The sequence below is a fragment of the Meles meles genome, chromosome 1, assembly GCF_922984935.1.
Source record: "Meles meles chromosome 1, mMelMel3.1 paternal haplotype, whole genome shotgun sequence".
Taxonomy (NCBI): Eukaryota; Metazoa; Chordata; class Mammalia; order Carnivora; family Mustelidae; genus Meles; species Meles meles.
In genome coordinates, this window is record NC_060066.1 from 175901991 (window position 1) to 175917737 (window position 15747).

Genomic DNA, 15747 nt, shown 5'->3' on the forward strand with positions numbered 1-15747 from the left:
ATTGCCAGATACTGGGGGTTGGAGTGGGGGGAGGAAAAATATCTCCCCATCTTTATTAAGAACCACTGGTCTAGGAGAAATAATTCTTGCTAAAAAAAAAATGGCCTCCCCTCCCCATTTATAGCCACTGAAGCTTCAAAAGATGTTGGGGTCCAGTTTCATTCATTGTTCTGCATTGTGCGTGCAGTGTCTCATTTACTTGTTCCCCATACTTTGTCCTCAGGAAGTAATGGGCTCATCAAGTTCCACCCCTCATCACCCCAAATGCCTGGGCATTTGTTTTCTGTGTTTGTCACTTCTTTGAGTAGCTTCCAGTTCATTTTACTTTGCTGTGGGTAGAGGAGGGAAGGACTGGAGGCCACTAGGCTTAGCTGACCTCCTCATGGCCAAGGAATCCCAGGTCCCAGCATCTTGCTCTTCTGCTGGCTCCCCAATTTGGCAGCTGGCCTGGGCCTAGAACGCGGGACCCCAGTGGACATCATCTCCTGGAGCTGGATTTCCCTCAGAGGTGAGGGGACTCTTACTCTCAGGGGTCAGGATTCTATACGCCAACAAGAACTATGGATTGTAAACTAAACTTGGGGAGTCTGAGGTTTGAGAATACCACATTGCACTTCACAGATACTGCGTTTGTTACACATGGAAGGTTTGCGGCAACTCTGCATCAAGCAAATCTTTTGGCACCATTTTCCCAACAGCATTTATTCACTTTGTGTCTGTGTCACATTCTGATAATCCTTGTAATATTTCAAACTTTCCCATTATTATTATATTTATTATGGTGATCTGTGATCACTGATCTTTGGTGTGACTATTGTAATTGTTTTGGGCCACCACCATATAAGACAATGAACTTAATCGATAAATGTTGTGTGCATTCTGAGTGGTCCACTGACCAGCCGTCCCCCCCTCTCTGTCCTTCTCCTTGGGCCTCCCTATTCCCTGAGAGACAACAATATTGAAATTAGGCCAATTAATAATCCTACTATGGCCCCTGAGTGTTGAGGTGAGAAGAACTGCTCATCTCTCCCTTTAAATCAAAAGCTAGAGATGACTAAGCTTAGTGAGGAAGGATGTCAAAAGCCAAGATAGACTGAAAGCGAGGCCTCTTGCACCAAACAGCCAAGTTGCAAAAGCGAAGGAAAAGTTCCTGCAGGAAATTGAGAGCGCTGCTCCAGTGGACACACGGATGATAAGAAAGTGGGAACAGCCTTACTGCCGACGTGGAGAGTGTGTGAGTGGCCTGGATAGAGCAAACCAACCACCACATTCCCTTAAAGCAAGCCTGACCCTGAGCAAGGCCCGAGCTCTCCTCCTTCTGTGAAGGCTGAGGGAGGTGAGGAAGCTGCCGAAGGAAAGTTGGAAGCAGCAGAGGTGGGTTCGTGAGGTTTAGGGAAAGAAGCCGCCTCCATAATATAGAAGTACAGGCTGAAGCAGCCAGCGCCGGTGTAGACGCCACCAGCAGGTGATCCAGAAGCTCCAGCTCGGATCATTCGTAAAGGTGGATACATTAAACAACAGATGTTCAGTGTAGACGGAGCAGCCTTCTGTCGGGAGAAGATGCCGTGTGAGACGTCCACAGCTGCAGAGAAGTCAGTGCCTGGCCTCAAAGCCTCAAAGGGAGGGCTGACTCATGTTAGGAGCTAATGCAGCTGTTGACTTCAAGGTGAAGCCTGTGCTTCTTTAGCATCCTGAAAATTCTGGGGCTCTTAAGAATTACGCTAAATCTATTCTTCCTGTGCTCTTTAAGTTGAACAACAAAGCATGTCGGTTTACAACATGGTTTACTGAATTTTTTTTTTAAGGTTTTATTTATTTATTTGTCAGAGAGAGAGAGCACACAAGCAGGGAGAGCAGAAGGCAGAGGGAGAAGCAGGCTCCCCACTGAGCAGGGAGCCTGATGTGGGACTCAGTTCCAGGACCCCAGGATCATGACCTGAGCCGAAGGTAGCAGCTTAACCGACTGAGCCACGCACGCGCCCCTGGAGTCAATCTTCTCAAATGCTGTTGCTGCTTTATCAACTAAGTTTATGTAATATTGCTAATCCTTTGTTGTCATTTCAACATCTTCAGAACATCTTCACCAGAAGTGGATTCCATCTCAAGAAACCACCTTCTTTGGGGCGCTAGGTGGCTCAGTGGGTTAAGTGTCTGCCTTCGGCTCAGGTCATGATCTCCAGGGTCCTGGGATTGAATCCCACATCGGGCTCCCTGCTCAGCCGGAAGTCTGCTTATCCCTCTCCCTCTGCCAGAAAAGCTCTCCCTGCTTGTGTGCGCGCTCGCTCTCTCTCGCTCTCTCTCATGCTCTCCCTCTCGTGTGCTCTCTCTCTCTAACAAATAAATGAAATCTTTAAAAAAAGAAAAGGAACCACCTTCTTTGCTCATCCATTAGATGCAACTGCTCACCCTCTCGAGTTTTACCCTGAGAGGACGGCCACGCAGTCCCACCTTCAGGCTCCACTTCCAGTTCTCTTGCTCCTTCCACCCCATCTGTAAGTCCTTCCTCTCCTGAAGTCTTGAATCCCTCCAAGACATCCACGGGGGCTGGAATCAATTTCTTCTGAACTCCTGCTCATGTTGATACTTTGACCTCATCCCATGAATCACAAAATCCTTACTGGCATCTAGTTTGGGGAATACTTTCTAGGGTTTTTCAATTTACTTTCCATCAGAGGAGTCTCTCTCTATGGCAGCTATAGCCTTATGAAATAGATTTCTTAAGTGATATGACTTCAAAGTCGAAATGACTTGTTGAATCATGGGGCACAGAATGAATGCGGTGTTAGCGAGCATGAAAACAACATTCACCTCATTGCCCATCTCCAGGAGAGCTCATGAGTGTGACCAGGGGCATTGTCAGTGACCAGTAGTAATTGAGAGGAATCTTTTTTTTCTGATCAGTGGGTCTCAACAGTGGGCTTAAAAATTCAGTAAACCGGGATGCCTGGGTGGCTCAGTCAGTTAAGCACTGCCTTTGGCTCAGGTCATGATCCTGGGGTCCTAGGATCGAGTCCCGCATTGGGCTCCTTGCTCAGCAGGGAGCCTGCTTCTCCCTCTCCCTTCTGCTCTCCCTCCTTGTGCACGCTCTCTCTCTCTCTCGCTCTCTTTCTTGGACAAATCAATAAATAATCTTTGAAAAAAAAAAAGAAAAAGAAAGAAATTGCCACAGCTAACCCATCCTTCTACAACCACTACCCTCATTAGTCAGAAGGCAAGATCCTTCACCAGCAAAAATACTACAGCTCGCTGAAATGTCAGATGCTGGTTGAAGTTTCATAGCAATAAAGTATTTTTTGATTAAGGTATGTATTTTTTTAGACATCATGCTGTTACACACTCTGGACATAATGCTATTGCAGGCTTAATTAAACTTCTGTGTGCACAGGGAAACCAAAAATTCATTTCACTTGCTTCACTGCAGTATTGGCTTTATTGCAGTGGTCTGGAATGAAACGTGCAGAATCCTGCGCGCATGCCTGTACCACAAATCTCATTCCAGGGCACAGCTGAGGGGCTTCCAGGGGTGGGCTGGGGAGGAGCCAGGATTCCCAGCTGCAGGTGCATGTTTTGACATTGGGCCTCAAACGAGAAATTCCACTTTGCCCGCCAGCTCCCCAGGTGGGGCTGTCCCTCCTGGACCCAGCACCAGACTGAGGTAGCTTCACTGGGGGAGGGAGAAGATGGGGAGGGGCTTGAGAACTGGGGAGGCCTGGAGTAGGAAGGGATTATTTGGGGGGTGGGAGTGGATCTGAGTACGGCCAGGGAAACATCTGAAGGAGAGAGTTTCTGTCCAGGGCAGTGACCCTTGACCCCAGCAGATACAGAAAAACTCATATTTATTGAGCATCAGTGATGTGGCCCTTATTGTAATACATTTTACATAAACCTCAGAGAGGTTTAAGATTCACCAGGATCACACAGCTGGTCACTGGCAAAGCCAAGATTCAACCTGTGTTTCAGGGACTCTGTAGCCTGAGTTCTGTCCCCTCTTCAGGCTGTGGCCTCCTTTCCACAAGCCACTGCGTTCAGGTTAGCATTTCTAGCAAAGATCTGGGAGCTATCCTGACAGCTGCCAGCACTGGTAAGGGGTGGACCAGCCTTTGGTTTCCTTTAAAAACCTTTGACTCCCCAGGATAATATCATCTGGGAGGGGGTCGGTCACCCAGAAGTTAAAAAGCACTTAATTTACAAAGGGTTTTTAATTTTACAGAGCTTTATGAATGAGAAAGACATGAAAATAGATAAAGTCGCATGATTTTACAATAGAACAGTCTATAAACCTTAGTCATCTCTTTCCCTTGAAGTTCCCAGCATAAGCCCTGCACTGAGGAGTTTTATAAATAGTTAACAAGGGGGTGTAGTGAAGGGAGAGAAAATTGCTGTGGCACCTACTGTACAACAAGCAGGAGTAATCCCCAGCCAGTCCCATAGGAACCTGGATAGGCCAGTGTTCTTGCCCCATTCTCCAGAAGTATAAATCAAGACCCAGACATATTGTGACTTCCCCAAGATGGGGGCCTGCATTTTTCTTGTCCCTCCTTGCCTGGTTCTCTTTCCATTTGTTGGACTAAATGCCACTCCCCGCCCCCCATCTTCTACCATATACTTTTCCGTTGAGAGGTCTGGGCTGTGGAGAAGCAGGATGGCAGGAGCAAAAGGCTTCCCAAAGCTGGTTCACTAGGCTCTGTCGCACTGGTGCTGAGGACAGAGATGCCTTCCATACAAGCTCTGTCCTTGAGGCACCCGCAGTTCAGTCTGAGGGGAGAGCTGAGCCTCTGCTGATATAAACTCAGGATGACCTATGCCTCATTATAGATACATGCTCCCTGAAGAGGGAGACCCAATCCCCAGTGGCCCTGGAGGCAGTTGAGGGCCTTGACAGATGAGTCGAGGTGTGGGGGCGAGGAAAGAGCATTTCAGGTTGCGAGAACCGCATGCACATAAGGCCAAGAGGAGGGAAGGTGTAGGAATTTCTTGAGAGCACGTGTGTCTCAGTGTGGCAAGGGAAACAGTCTGGAATGTTGACCAGGCTTTGGGCAGAAGTGACAAGAGGGCTGGGTTGGAAAGGTGGGCAGGACCTGTGCTTTGTGGAGCCTTGGGCCGGAGCATTACCCCATGGGACTTGAAAGCCATGGGACGAGTTAGGCAGTCAGTGGTGTGGTCAGATGATGGGATAGGAAGAGGCAGGAGAGGGTTTGGCCTGTGGGTTCCAGGGAACAAGGAATGAGGGCAGGGCAGGGAAGGAGAGCTTGAGGAGAGAAGGGATTTGGGCTGTGCTCTGGAAGGTGGGGCAGAAGGCCAGAGGCAGGCCCTGGGCACTGGGGTCATGCCCTCAGGCCAACCTGCTGTTAAAGCCCTTCTTGAGTCCTCACCACAGCCTTGCTGCTGCCATCCCTGTAGAACGGATGAGAAACTAAGGCTCAGAGTTGGAAAGTCACTTGGTGCCATTCAGCAAGAAGGAGAGGAAGTGGGGTCTGAGGCCTTTTGAGCAGCGATGGAAGGGTCAGACCTTGGGAGAGTCTCTTTCGTCCTTGGTCGGGAGGTAGTCGTGGTGACCAACATAGGCCAGCTACCTCTGGAGTTCTGGGAGTTGGTGCTCTCATGTCCCTTCTCTCTGGCAGAACCAAGGAGAGCATGTACCACTCGCTGACATATGCCACCATCCTGGAGATGCAGGCCATGATGACTTTTGACCCTCAGGACATCGTGCTGGCTGGCAACATGATGAAGGAGGCACAGACGCTGTGTCAGAGGTCAGGGCCGTGGGGCGGGCAGGGATGAGGTGTTGTGAGGGCCGTCCTTCTGTTACCTTGGCCGATCCCAGTGCCTCAAATACCACTATTAATGTTGCTCCTTCTGGCTAAGAAGATGTGTCCCCAAGTGCTAGGAGCTGTCCCCTCAGTTCTGCCTCAGGAGCCCTGTTGTCTGAGCCAATCTCTAAGCAGCTTCTGGGGGCCAAGCCTGATTTCATGGAGACAAATTCTGGCTCTGTCAGGTAATAGCTCTTTGATCTTGGGCAAGTCTCTCTGGATTCAACTTTCTTCATATGTAAAATAGGTATAAAGATAGGGCCTTTGTGGGGACCGAATGAAGTCACTGGTCACAGGACCTGGTGCATGATGGGTGTTCAGTACACAGAAACTGCTTGAATGAATGAATGAATGAATGACTGAATGGACCCTCAGTGTTCCTGTACAGGTAGTATCGTCTTTCACTGGGCACACACACTCATGCTTGCCCTTGGCCAGCTGGGCACAGGCCACCCAGGGAAGCATCAGACCTGGCCCCTTGGGGGAGCTGGCTGGTCTGGGAGAAGGTGCCAACAGTGATCTCCCAGCCTGATGCAGGGAAGCTCCAGGGGCTACGGGGGTCTTGCCAGAGGAGTAGGAAAGGTTTCCTGGAAGAGGCGATGCTGGAGCTCGGTCCTAAAGGGTAATGAGGAACTGGCTGGGGCTGAGGAAGGAGGGGAGGGGCTCCAAGTAGGGGTAACAGCAGAAGAAAGTGTGTGAGAAAGCCTGGACTCAGTTCATTGTGTATGCAGTCCCATGGGAATGGTGGCGGATGCATCTGAGCCCACCCTGGCCCCTTGCTCACCCTCACTGAATGACTTGAGGCCTTTCTTTCCTCTTCAGGCACCGGAAGAAGTCCTCTGTAACAGACTCCTTTAGCAACCTGGTGCATCGCCCCACGATGGACCAGTTCACAGAAGGTGCGGCATCTGAGTGTCCTCTCACCCACGCTCGCCCTGTTCCAGGCCCAGGGAGGGGTGGGAAGGGGTACCGAACCTCCCAGTTTCACCGAAGGGACCAGGCCCCGTCTTTGGTGCCGGGACACCCATGGGTCAGACCTGGGGCCTTTGGAGAAGTTGCTCTCAGGTGAGGAGGGGAGGTCAGGGTGGTGGTGGGGTGGGGGACTCACTTACCTGATGGCATTACCTGCTGAGGACCCGGAAGTTGGGGAAAGAAAACACTGTCACAACGTCCATGCGCTTTTGCCCTTCAGGCCAGGATGGGCTTAGAATTGTGTGTGCACTTAGGTTTACTGGCCTAGTGATCACAGTGATGCCCCAGAGGGGAATGTGGTTTTGGAGGCGGGCCCACTGGGATGAGACAGCTGAAAGCAGTGGAGGGATGGTTTGGGCCACCTGTGTGCGGTGACACCTGTGGCAGACCTGGCGGTAGTAGCAGCCAGCGGTGAGCAGTGGGGGGCTCTTCCGTGCAGGAGCAAATGGCCTTCACCCTCAAGAGTCCTTGAAGTTACCAGCCCAAAACAATGAATATGACAATGCGACTCCCTCCTTCATGCCTTCCAGAGCTCCCTGATGCCCATGGTCCAAATCTGCAGTACTCCACCAGCGTTCATGCCCTTTGCACCAGACTGTTGCCTCTCATCTTTACCTGTCTCCTAAGTCTCTCCCTACTCACCCCATTTCAACCTTCTTGCTTGGCTTTCCCCAAACATTAGTTTTTTGCTTCTCCCAGGCCTCTGCCTTGAAAGCTCTTCCTGCCTCATGCTTCCAGTCCTTTTCAACTCAGAGGGCCTGACTAGAATGTCCTTTCTTCTGGAAGTCTCCCCTGTCGCCCTGGGCTGCTCTTTCCCTCCTCCCACAGCCTGTGGGCTTCCACGGATCAGGATCTTCTTCATTTATCCATTCATCCCAGCACTTTGTCCTGCCTGGCCCCAGAGGGCGTTGGCACACAGCACCTGCAGTGGTGCTTGGAGAACAAGAGAAGGAAGCTAAGGGCCCTGCACTGACGCCCTGGGTGGTGGGCCGGGGAACCAGGTGGAAGGTGGGGGGAGTGTGAGCTAATTCTGGACAGTGGTAAAAGCTCTGGAGGAGCCGGACCCCGCCCCCCCCTGCCCCCCCCCCCCCGCCCACAATTTCCATGGGGGGAGGGGGAGGGCCTGACTCAGGCTCTCTTTGCCTTCTGGGAAGTAGGGTGGGGAGGATTTGGCCCATGCTGCCTGCCCACTGTCCCAGGAGGCCTCAGGGCTTTGGTTTTCTCCTTGCAGAGGAAATCCATGCTGAGGTCTGCTATGCAGAGTGCCTGCTGCAGAGAGCAGCTCTGACCTTCCTGCAGGTAGGAACCCTTTCCTTGTACAAACGGCCTGGGGATTTCAGGTCAGTCACCACCTCCAAGCCGGAAGTGGCTATAGCAGCCACAGCCAGCCTCCTTGTGTTCAGGAGAGGACCGAGGCCTGGTCACCCCAACCCTGCCAGCCCTGGCCAGGCTCATGCGCAGCGGTGATGGGCTTTACCCCTCCACACTGAGCACACATGTTCCCACCCACTACTAGGATGTGCTCCGACCTCAGGACTGCTGTTTTCTTCCTAAGGGCCGGGTGGGGTGACAGGCATTCCCACAAAGCCTGCTTTACAGTTGATTCATTCAACAAGCAAGTTCGAATGGATCAAACTTGATTCTACGATATACCAGGCTTTGTGTGTCCATTTTACTATGTGGTTTTATATACCTTTCACTGGATGCATGGTGGTGGTTACGTAAATGTACTTATATTAAGAAATCTTCACCTCACCGGCCTGCTAAGGGGAGGGTTAGAGGGGAGGAGCCACTGTCACAGGGTCACCTGATTAGCAGCAGCCGGAGCTGGGGTTTGAACGCAGGGCTGGACTCAGAGCCTGTGGTCCTCACCACACAGTGGTGATAAGGAGAGCTGTCCCCTAATGATCTCACCAGAAAGCCTGGGTTAGAACATATAATCATCATGTGAATGTGGGTATTGGGGTAGAGAGGCATATATGGGTTTTATTATTAAGATACTGTTTATTTTTGTTAGCTTTTGTTCTTTTTGTACCTCAAGTAATTAGAATTAGATTAATCCTAAGTTCTCATTAGGATTACTGTTAATAATTGCATTGTGAGTGGTCTTCTATTTATTTGTGTATTCTATTACACATAATAAATAAATGCCCATGGTTTCCCCCACCCAACCAGAGGACAGAACACAGCTAGCGAGTCCCCGGGCCCTCTGGGCTCCTCCCCACCCTGTCCTGGCCTCCCTTCATGGGGAAACCACTGCCTAGAGTTTTCGTGATCATCCCCCACCTTATTTTTTTTAAAAATAGTTTTCTCAGCTTCCTATTCATGTCTTAGCAGCATATTGTTGTGTTTTAGTTGGCTTCAAGCTTCTTAAGCCCTCAGGCTGTGTGGGACTTGCTTTCTTTACTCACTCAACCATATGTGGTTGTATAATATTCCCTTCTATGCATATAGCAGTCTGTTTATCCATTCTCCTGCTGAAGGCCATTTGGGTTGTTTGTAGTTACTGGTGGCTGTAAACACTGGTGCTGTGAATGTTCTGGAAGGTGACTTCTGCAGCCCATGTTCTTCCATTTCTCTTGGGCCTACCCCCAGGAATGGAACTACAGGTGGGCTGTAGGTAGTGCTGCTTTAAATCACAGATGTGGTAAATAGCTGCTTGTTGTAAAAAAACAGAAAAACTCCCCCGCAAAAATGAGCTTCCCTCTCGCTTTCCCACAGTTCGTCCACCGAGAGGAGGCACTGTTAACCACTGGGAGTCCCTCCTCCAGGCCCTTCTCTAGGCACTTAGCATATGTAACTGTGAGGCTGTGGGTGAGCCCTGGACATTCTGGAGGGCTCGTTTAGCAAGGAAATCCTTATCTCAAGTCCCAGGGGTTTGGGAGGCCTGACCTCCACACCTGACCCCATCCCTCCAGTACTCCTTTTAGGGCTGGGCCCGAGGTGGGGCAGGCGGGGCCCAGAGCCCTGTATGATCCTTCTCAAGCCTGTGGCTCCCCACCCAGGCCTGGCTCTTAGCATCTCTCCCTCCTGCAGGATGAGAACATGGTGAGCTTCATCAAGGGCGGCATCAAAGTTCGAAACAGCTACCAGACCTACAAGTGAGTGGGGCTGGTCTGGGGGTGACTGGGTCCACAGCATCTGTGACCCTGTGCCCCTCAGGCCTCTTTGTGGGAGGTAGAGAGTAGGAAGGCGGTAGTGGCAGGAAGCCTAGAATGCCATGTGACCTCAGGCAGATTTTTGCACCCTCAAGACCTCAGTTTTCCAGAATATTACTCCCCTGTTTTTCGGGTGTATCTGTTCATTTGGTTCCCCTGAGTCTATGCCTGACCCTGAGCATGGGAAAATCGGACAGATTCTGGATAAACAGCTTGGTGTGGTAGAGGCTCGGAGGCAGACACAGTGACTGTCTCTTTGAGAACAGCAACAGAACCCTTACCTATCTGTTAAGACTCAATCCAAATGCCGCGTTCGCATGAAGCCTGCCTTGGACCCTCCAGTACACACTCTAACCCTCCAGAGGGCCAGATCATTTCCATGCCTTCTCAGCTCTGGGCCAGCCATAGGCCTAGTTTAATGGAGAAAAGAAATAAGACTCAGTCCAAACACTTCTCCTTGACATGGCACCACAGTCCTTACCTACAATTCTAAAATCAAAAAAGCTTCAAAAGCCCAGTTTCTGCCCTCAAGTTTGGCATTAAAACTCATTTTCCATTAAAAGTTGACTTGAATTGACTTGAGACTATGCATCATCTTATTTTCCCCATCTAACATGACTGTTTCCCTGCAGAGATACTGTGAGTTTGATTTCAAGGTACTGCTGGGATGTAAGACCCCATGTAGTATCTGGGCACCGCATTACCTTGTGGGTCTGTGCTGGAAGTGGGCTCTGCCCCCTCTAGTCTCCTCCCCAGCTGCCAGAGTGATGTTTCCAAAGTACAGATCCTGTCAGGTCACCCCCTATGAACTCCCTCTTGCTCTTGAAATAAAGTCCCAGGTCATTGCTGAGTCATTCCTGGGAGCTCCTCCTGCCCTCTGAGCAATGTCTTCCATCTCACTCTGCCTCAGTGAGGCACTCTCTTCCATTTCTCTTGGGCCTACCCCCAAGAGTGCCTCACTCTGCCTGGGTGGCGGCCAGGGATACCACTAAACATCCTGGGATAATACAGTCCCTGCCTCCCCTGGAACGAAGAATTTATCCAGCCTAAAATGTCAGTAGTGCCAGAGTAGAGAAACTGTTCTAGAGAGAATGAAGAGCATGTGCAAATGCGGAGACTTTGGACAAGGCAGGTGCACTAGGGCTGATAAGGCTGACGTTCAGGGGCAAGGAGTATCTTATTATGGAGATGGGGTTAGAAATTCCTCGAATGTCAGCTTTCTGCATTGCCAGAACTCTTACCAATCTACCACCAGCGAGTTCTGGGAACAGCTGGGAGTGGGGGCAACCTTAGTCCCAGCTGGAATGGGGACCTTGCCCCCATTATGTGGCTGAACAAGACTTTGCCTCTCTCCACAGGGAGCTGGACAGCCTTGTGCAGTCCTCACAATACTGCAAGGGAGAAAACCACAGACACTTTGAAGGAGGTGTGAAGCTCGGTGTGGGAGCCTTCAACCTGGTGAGTTGGGAGTGCCTGTACACCTGCTCTCTGCTGGCCTACAGTGCTGGGCCGCATGCTGGCCCAGGGACCTAGCAGTAAAGCAGACCTGCTGCCAGCCTAGGATGCTCAGAGGTAGCGTGGGGTGGGAGTGGGTGCTGGCGCTGGCTTCAGAAGTTCCTCCATGCATTTCTCCCCAGGTCAAGTTGAAAGCTTGAAATGCACCATGGTGGTGGTGTTTATAGGACTAGGAAAAGACAAACACAATAAATCAGGGCCTTTTTCTACTCTGGAGACCTGGTGGTTAAATATCGACCAGTAGCAGGGAGGGAGAAAGGCCTGGAAGCAGTGGGCAACTCACAGGAACAGAAAGCCAGCCGAGACCCCTTCCTGGGAGAGGTTAGGGAAGGTTTCATGGAGTGGGGAATATTTGGGTTGGGTCTTGAAGGATCTGTAGGTGGGAAGGGCATTCAAGGCAGAAGGAACAGTGTGAGCTAAGCTAGTCAGGGAGGCTCTGAAGCCTATTCTTGGGAGGAGGAGCTGCTCATCAACAATTTAGACTCTTGGCCCTGGATGTCCAGAGACCTGTCCAAACATGCATGTGTGGCACGGTATGGCTCTCTTCCCTCTAGGCAAGGCCAGTTCCAAGAGCGGGCCTTGGGGCAGAATCCCTGCCCCACTCTGGGTTCCAGTTTCCTTATATGTAAAGTGGGAACAGGGATCCTGGCCTTAGTGCTGAGAAGTTCAAACTGCAGAGTTCATTAGATGCTTTAGCAGGTTATAACCAGGCTGTCCTGGGTTTGAGAACTGGCTCGCCCTCTGATGAGCTGTGGGGCCTTAGACCTGTCCTGTCACTTATCCCTGCCTCTGTTTTTCCATCTGTCAGACGGGGCAGTGATCTTTCTTGGCAGGACTGTTGAGGATCAGATGCAAAGCCAGAGCCCCTGGTGCAGAGAAGGGGTTCAGTGTGACATTACCAGCTGTCATCTCATCCTTCACAGTACCCCTAGGAGGAAGGGGCTATTATGGTTCCCAGCTGAGGAAACCGAGGCATAGAAAGGCTATGTAGCTGATCCAGGGTGACCTGGTGGGCATGGTGAGATTGGGAGTTAGACAGTTTGCTCCTAGTTGTTGCACTGAGGTGCTTTTCTCTCCGGGGAAGTTGGCTTTCTGAGAAACCTCAGGCCTCCTTGTGGACATTCTGGAGAGAGGTCCTGCTCCTTCAGGATTTCCTGTAGGACTCTGGGGGTTTGGGGAGTAGGAGGGACAACTCTCACCTCTCCTCATGACCACCTACCTCTGTTCCTTCAGACGCTGTCCATGCTTCCTACCAGGATCCTGCGGCTTCTGGAGTTTGTGGGATTTTCAGGAAACAAGGTAACCACCTGCCTTCTGGGACTCTTGACTGCCTCAGCTGGACAGGGTGAGGCTGCGGGGCCGCAGGCCCTGTGTGCTGGTCCTGGCACAGCCCCCCTCAGTGTGTGGCCCTGGACAAGGTCTAGGCCTCTCTGAGCCTCAGTCTGCTCTCCAATCAAATGGGGCCAGTGATCCCTGCCCAGTCCCACACAGGGTGAAGAGGCTGTAGGGTAAGGATGGTGTGAAGGGCAGCTTCATGCAGTGGCCTGGAATCATGTTCTCTGAGCCTTACAGGTGTCAGCAACCTGGTCCTCCTTCCTTTGGAAGACCTTGAGCAAATTCTTTCCCTTGGAACCATTTTTTTTTGGTCTGGGAGTCACCTAAGAGAAGCACTACTGTGCATTAGGCCTTGAGGGCAGATACCAGAGGACTCTAGCACCCAGAGACTTTCCTAAAGGCAGGAATCTGAGTACTAGGTAGCAAATCAGGGAAACTCCCTGGTGGAGGAGGCCCATCGTGGTAGAAGAAACAGTGGTCTGAGAGTCAGGAGTCCTGGATCAGTCCAGCCTCATCTCCCACTCTGTGCCTTTTTTGGGTAAAACAGGGGGCTTTTTTGTTTTAGACTGATCAGTGTTTCTCAAACTTGAACTTCCTCTGGCTTCTCATGATTTTTGCCAGGTCTGCAGACCTCTATATTATTATTTATGTATTATTTTCCCCCGAAAGGGCTCATATTTTTAACTTAGGTTTATCTAAAGGAAACACTACTACACAGAAAACCCATGTTATTTGGCATGATAAGAACATAATCATAACCATAAATCCTACGAGCACCAAGCGGTCTTGCGAAAGCAGGGTGTACAATCTACCGAGGCTGTTTTACTGCGGGAAGAGGTGTTTAGAGCAACAGTGGTGTTGAACACACACCAGCATAGGTCTGAGGCTTTCTCCTGGACACCATCAGGATAGACAGAGAACTGAGAACTGAGATCACTTGGGATCTTGGGATTCTGAGCCTCATGTCTGTCCGGAGACCTGTCCATGGTGCATGGACTGGGTCCGGGGGAACACTGGTTAGAGGCTCCAAAGGTCCCTTTTAGTTTTGTTTTCTTAAGAAGGCCCTTGAATCCTGAGAAGGCTTTCAGGATGATGACAGGAGGGAGGAGCATGAGAAAGGCCAAGATGTGGGACAGTGTGGCTTGCCTGGGTAGGAGGAGAGGGTGGCGAGGCCAAAGTGGGAGAGGCCTCAGACGCCAGCTCTGGCTTCATCTTTATCCTGAAGGCAAGGGAGCTGTGGAGGGTTTGAGGCCAGGGTGAGGTAGGTCAGACTTGTATATTAGAAAGAACGAGAATACCCTGAAGAATAGATGGGTGCGGACTGCGGACAGGGACACTAGGGGAGTCTGGCCTCTCCTCCCCAGCCACGCTCTACAGCCTTTTTCTCCAGGAAACCTTCCCAGGCTGCAGTCCTTGTGGTCCCATCTGTGCTCTGAGTCTGTGGTTAGGATTATCTGCCTCAAGTGCAGTCTGGCTCCTCTTCCTCCCTGACCAGACCCGGGGCTGCTCAGGGCCTCATTGCTCACCCTGGGGGCCAGCAGGTAAATAAAGGCAGGAATGGGGAAAGAGCTGTTGAGGAAGTGGGGGACACCTGGACCTAAGCCTCTGCCCTGGCCTTGACAGCAATGTCCCCTACCCCCAGGAAGATGGCCAGGGTACTGAGAGGGGAGCCTGGCTCAGGGTGGCCCCACCCGAGCGCGGCTGACCTGGCCAGCAGGGATCCAGATGCAGAGTCCAGCGCTCTCCTGTCCCTGCTCCAGCAGCAAGGCCCTCCCAGCTGTCTGGTGACCTCCTGGCCCCGCCCCCAGCCTGGGTCCGGCCTTAGCCCACGGCTCTCTCTTCCCCAGGACTACGGGCTGCTGCAGCTGGAGGAGGGCGCGTCCGGGCACAGCTTCCGCGCTGTGCTCTGTGTCATGCTGCTGCTCTGCTACCACACCTTCCTCACCTTTGTGCTCGGTAGGGGTGCCCTCGTGGGGGTGGCGGGGAGACAGCCAGAAGGGGGCATCTAGAGCGTGGTTGGCTCTCAGGGCAGGGGACTAGAGGGCAAGGAGCTGCAGACCCTACTCAGGCCCCCAGGACTGGGGGTGGGGCTCTGAAGCCAGAACCAATGGGGCTGCGTCAGTAGTGTTGTGTCCTGGCCTGCCGACCGTTCACTTTCTCACAATGTGACCAGGTTCCAGCCTCAGTTTTCTCATCTGTGAAATGGGGTGGTCATGCCCACCTTGTAGAGGGTGTGAGGACTCTGTAGGCAGGTCCTGGGGGTTGTGGGTACCACTGAGGTGGGCATGGGCTCTTGGTTATTGAGCCTGGCTGGTGTGCCGGGGGGATATCAGCACCATCTTACTTAATCCTCACATCACCCTGGAGGCAGAAGAATTACCCCCATTTCACAGAGAGGGAAGAGGAGGCCCAAGAAGCCTCTGGTAGATTGCTGGGGGGATTCCAAGAACCGGTGATGGTGATATGTGCTGTCCCCTCACCTCCTTCAGGTACCGGGAATGTCAACATCGAGGAAGCAGAGAAGCTCTTGAAGCCCTACCTGAAGCGATACCCTAAGGTGCCCCCCCTCGCCCGCTAGCACCACCCCCTGCCCATGTGTGCCCTGCGTGCCCACACAGATCTATGTGTGTGTCATTGCAGGGTGCCATCTTCCTGTTCTTCGCGGGGCGGATTGAAGCCATAAAAGGCAATGTTGACACAGTGAGTAAGGGAGGGGACTGAGCCAGTGCTGGCGACCCCTTGCGGTCTCCCAGACCAGTGGGTAGACTCTGGGCGGAGGGCTCCAAGAGAGAACCAACAAGAGAGCAGGGGTGGGAGAAGCAATTTGGAGTGGGACAGCCTGGGATGATGAGGGAGGAGGTGGCATTCGTGGTGAGGAAGACCGACGGGGAGATGCAGAACTGCAGCGTTCCCGCGTCCGGAAGTCCTTTGGTGAGCGGGGAAGCCCCGCTTATTCA

At 51.9% G+C, this 15747-nt stretch overlaps 1 protein-coding gene across 8 annotated transcripts in view; it reads left to right on the forward strand.

Annotated features, from left to right (window-relative positions):
- Positions 1–15747, forward strand: part of TTC39A (tetratricopeptide repeat domain 39A) — a 47773-nt gene that overhangs the window by 19295 nt on the left and 12731 nt on the right. For 6 of the 8 annotated variants that reach the window (XR_006818686.1, XM_046008145.1, XM_046008150.1 and 3 more), the window contains 9 exons: positions 5622–5753; positions 6633–6709; positions 8014–8081; positions 9819–9883; positions 11299–11398; positions 12689–12754; positions 14638–14746; positions 15280–15347; positions 15431–15490. Coding sequence is in view for 7 of the 8 variants with exons in the window: in XM_046008145.1 (XP_045864101.1) it covers positions 5622–5753; positions 6633–6709; positions 8014–8081; positions 9819–9883; positions 11299–11398; positions 12689–12754; positions 14638–14746; positions 15280–15347; positions 15431–15490 (745 nt within the window). In the remaining variant the exon portion in view is untranslated. Of the gene's footprint in view, positions 1–453; positions 509–5621; positions 5754–6632; positions 6710–8013; positions 8082–9818; positions 9884–11298; positions 11399–12688; positions 12755–14637; positions 14747–15279; positions 15348–15430; positions 15491–15747 lie in introns of those variants that run through there. The other 2 variants (XM_046008162.1, XM_046008154.1) reach the window with 2 other exon arrangements.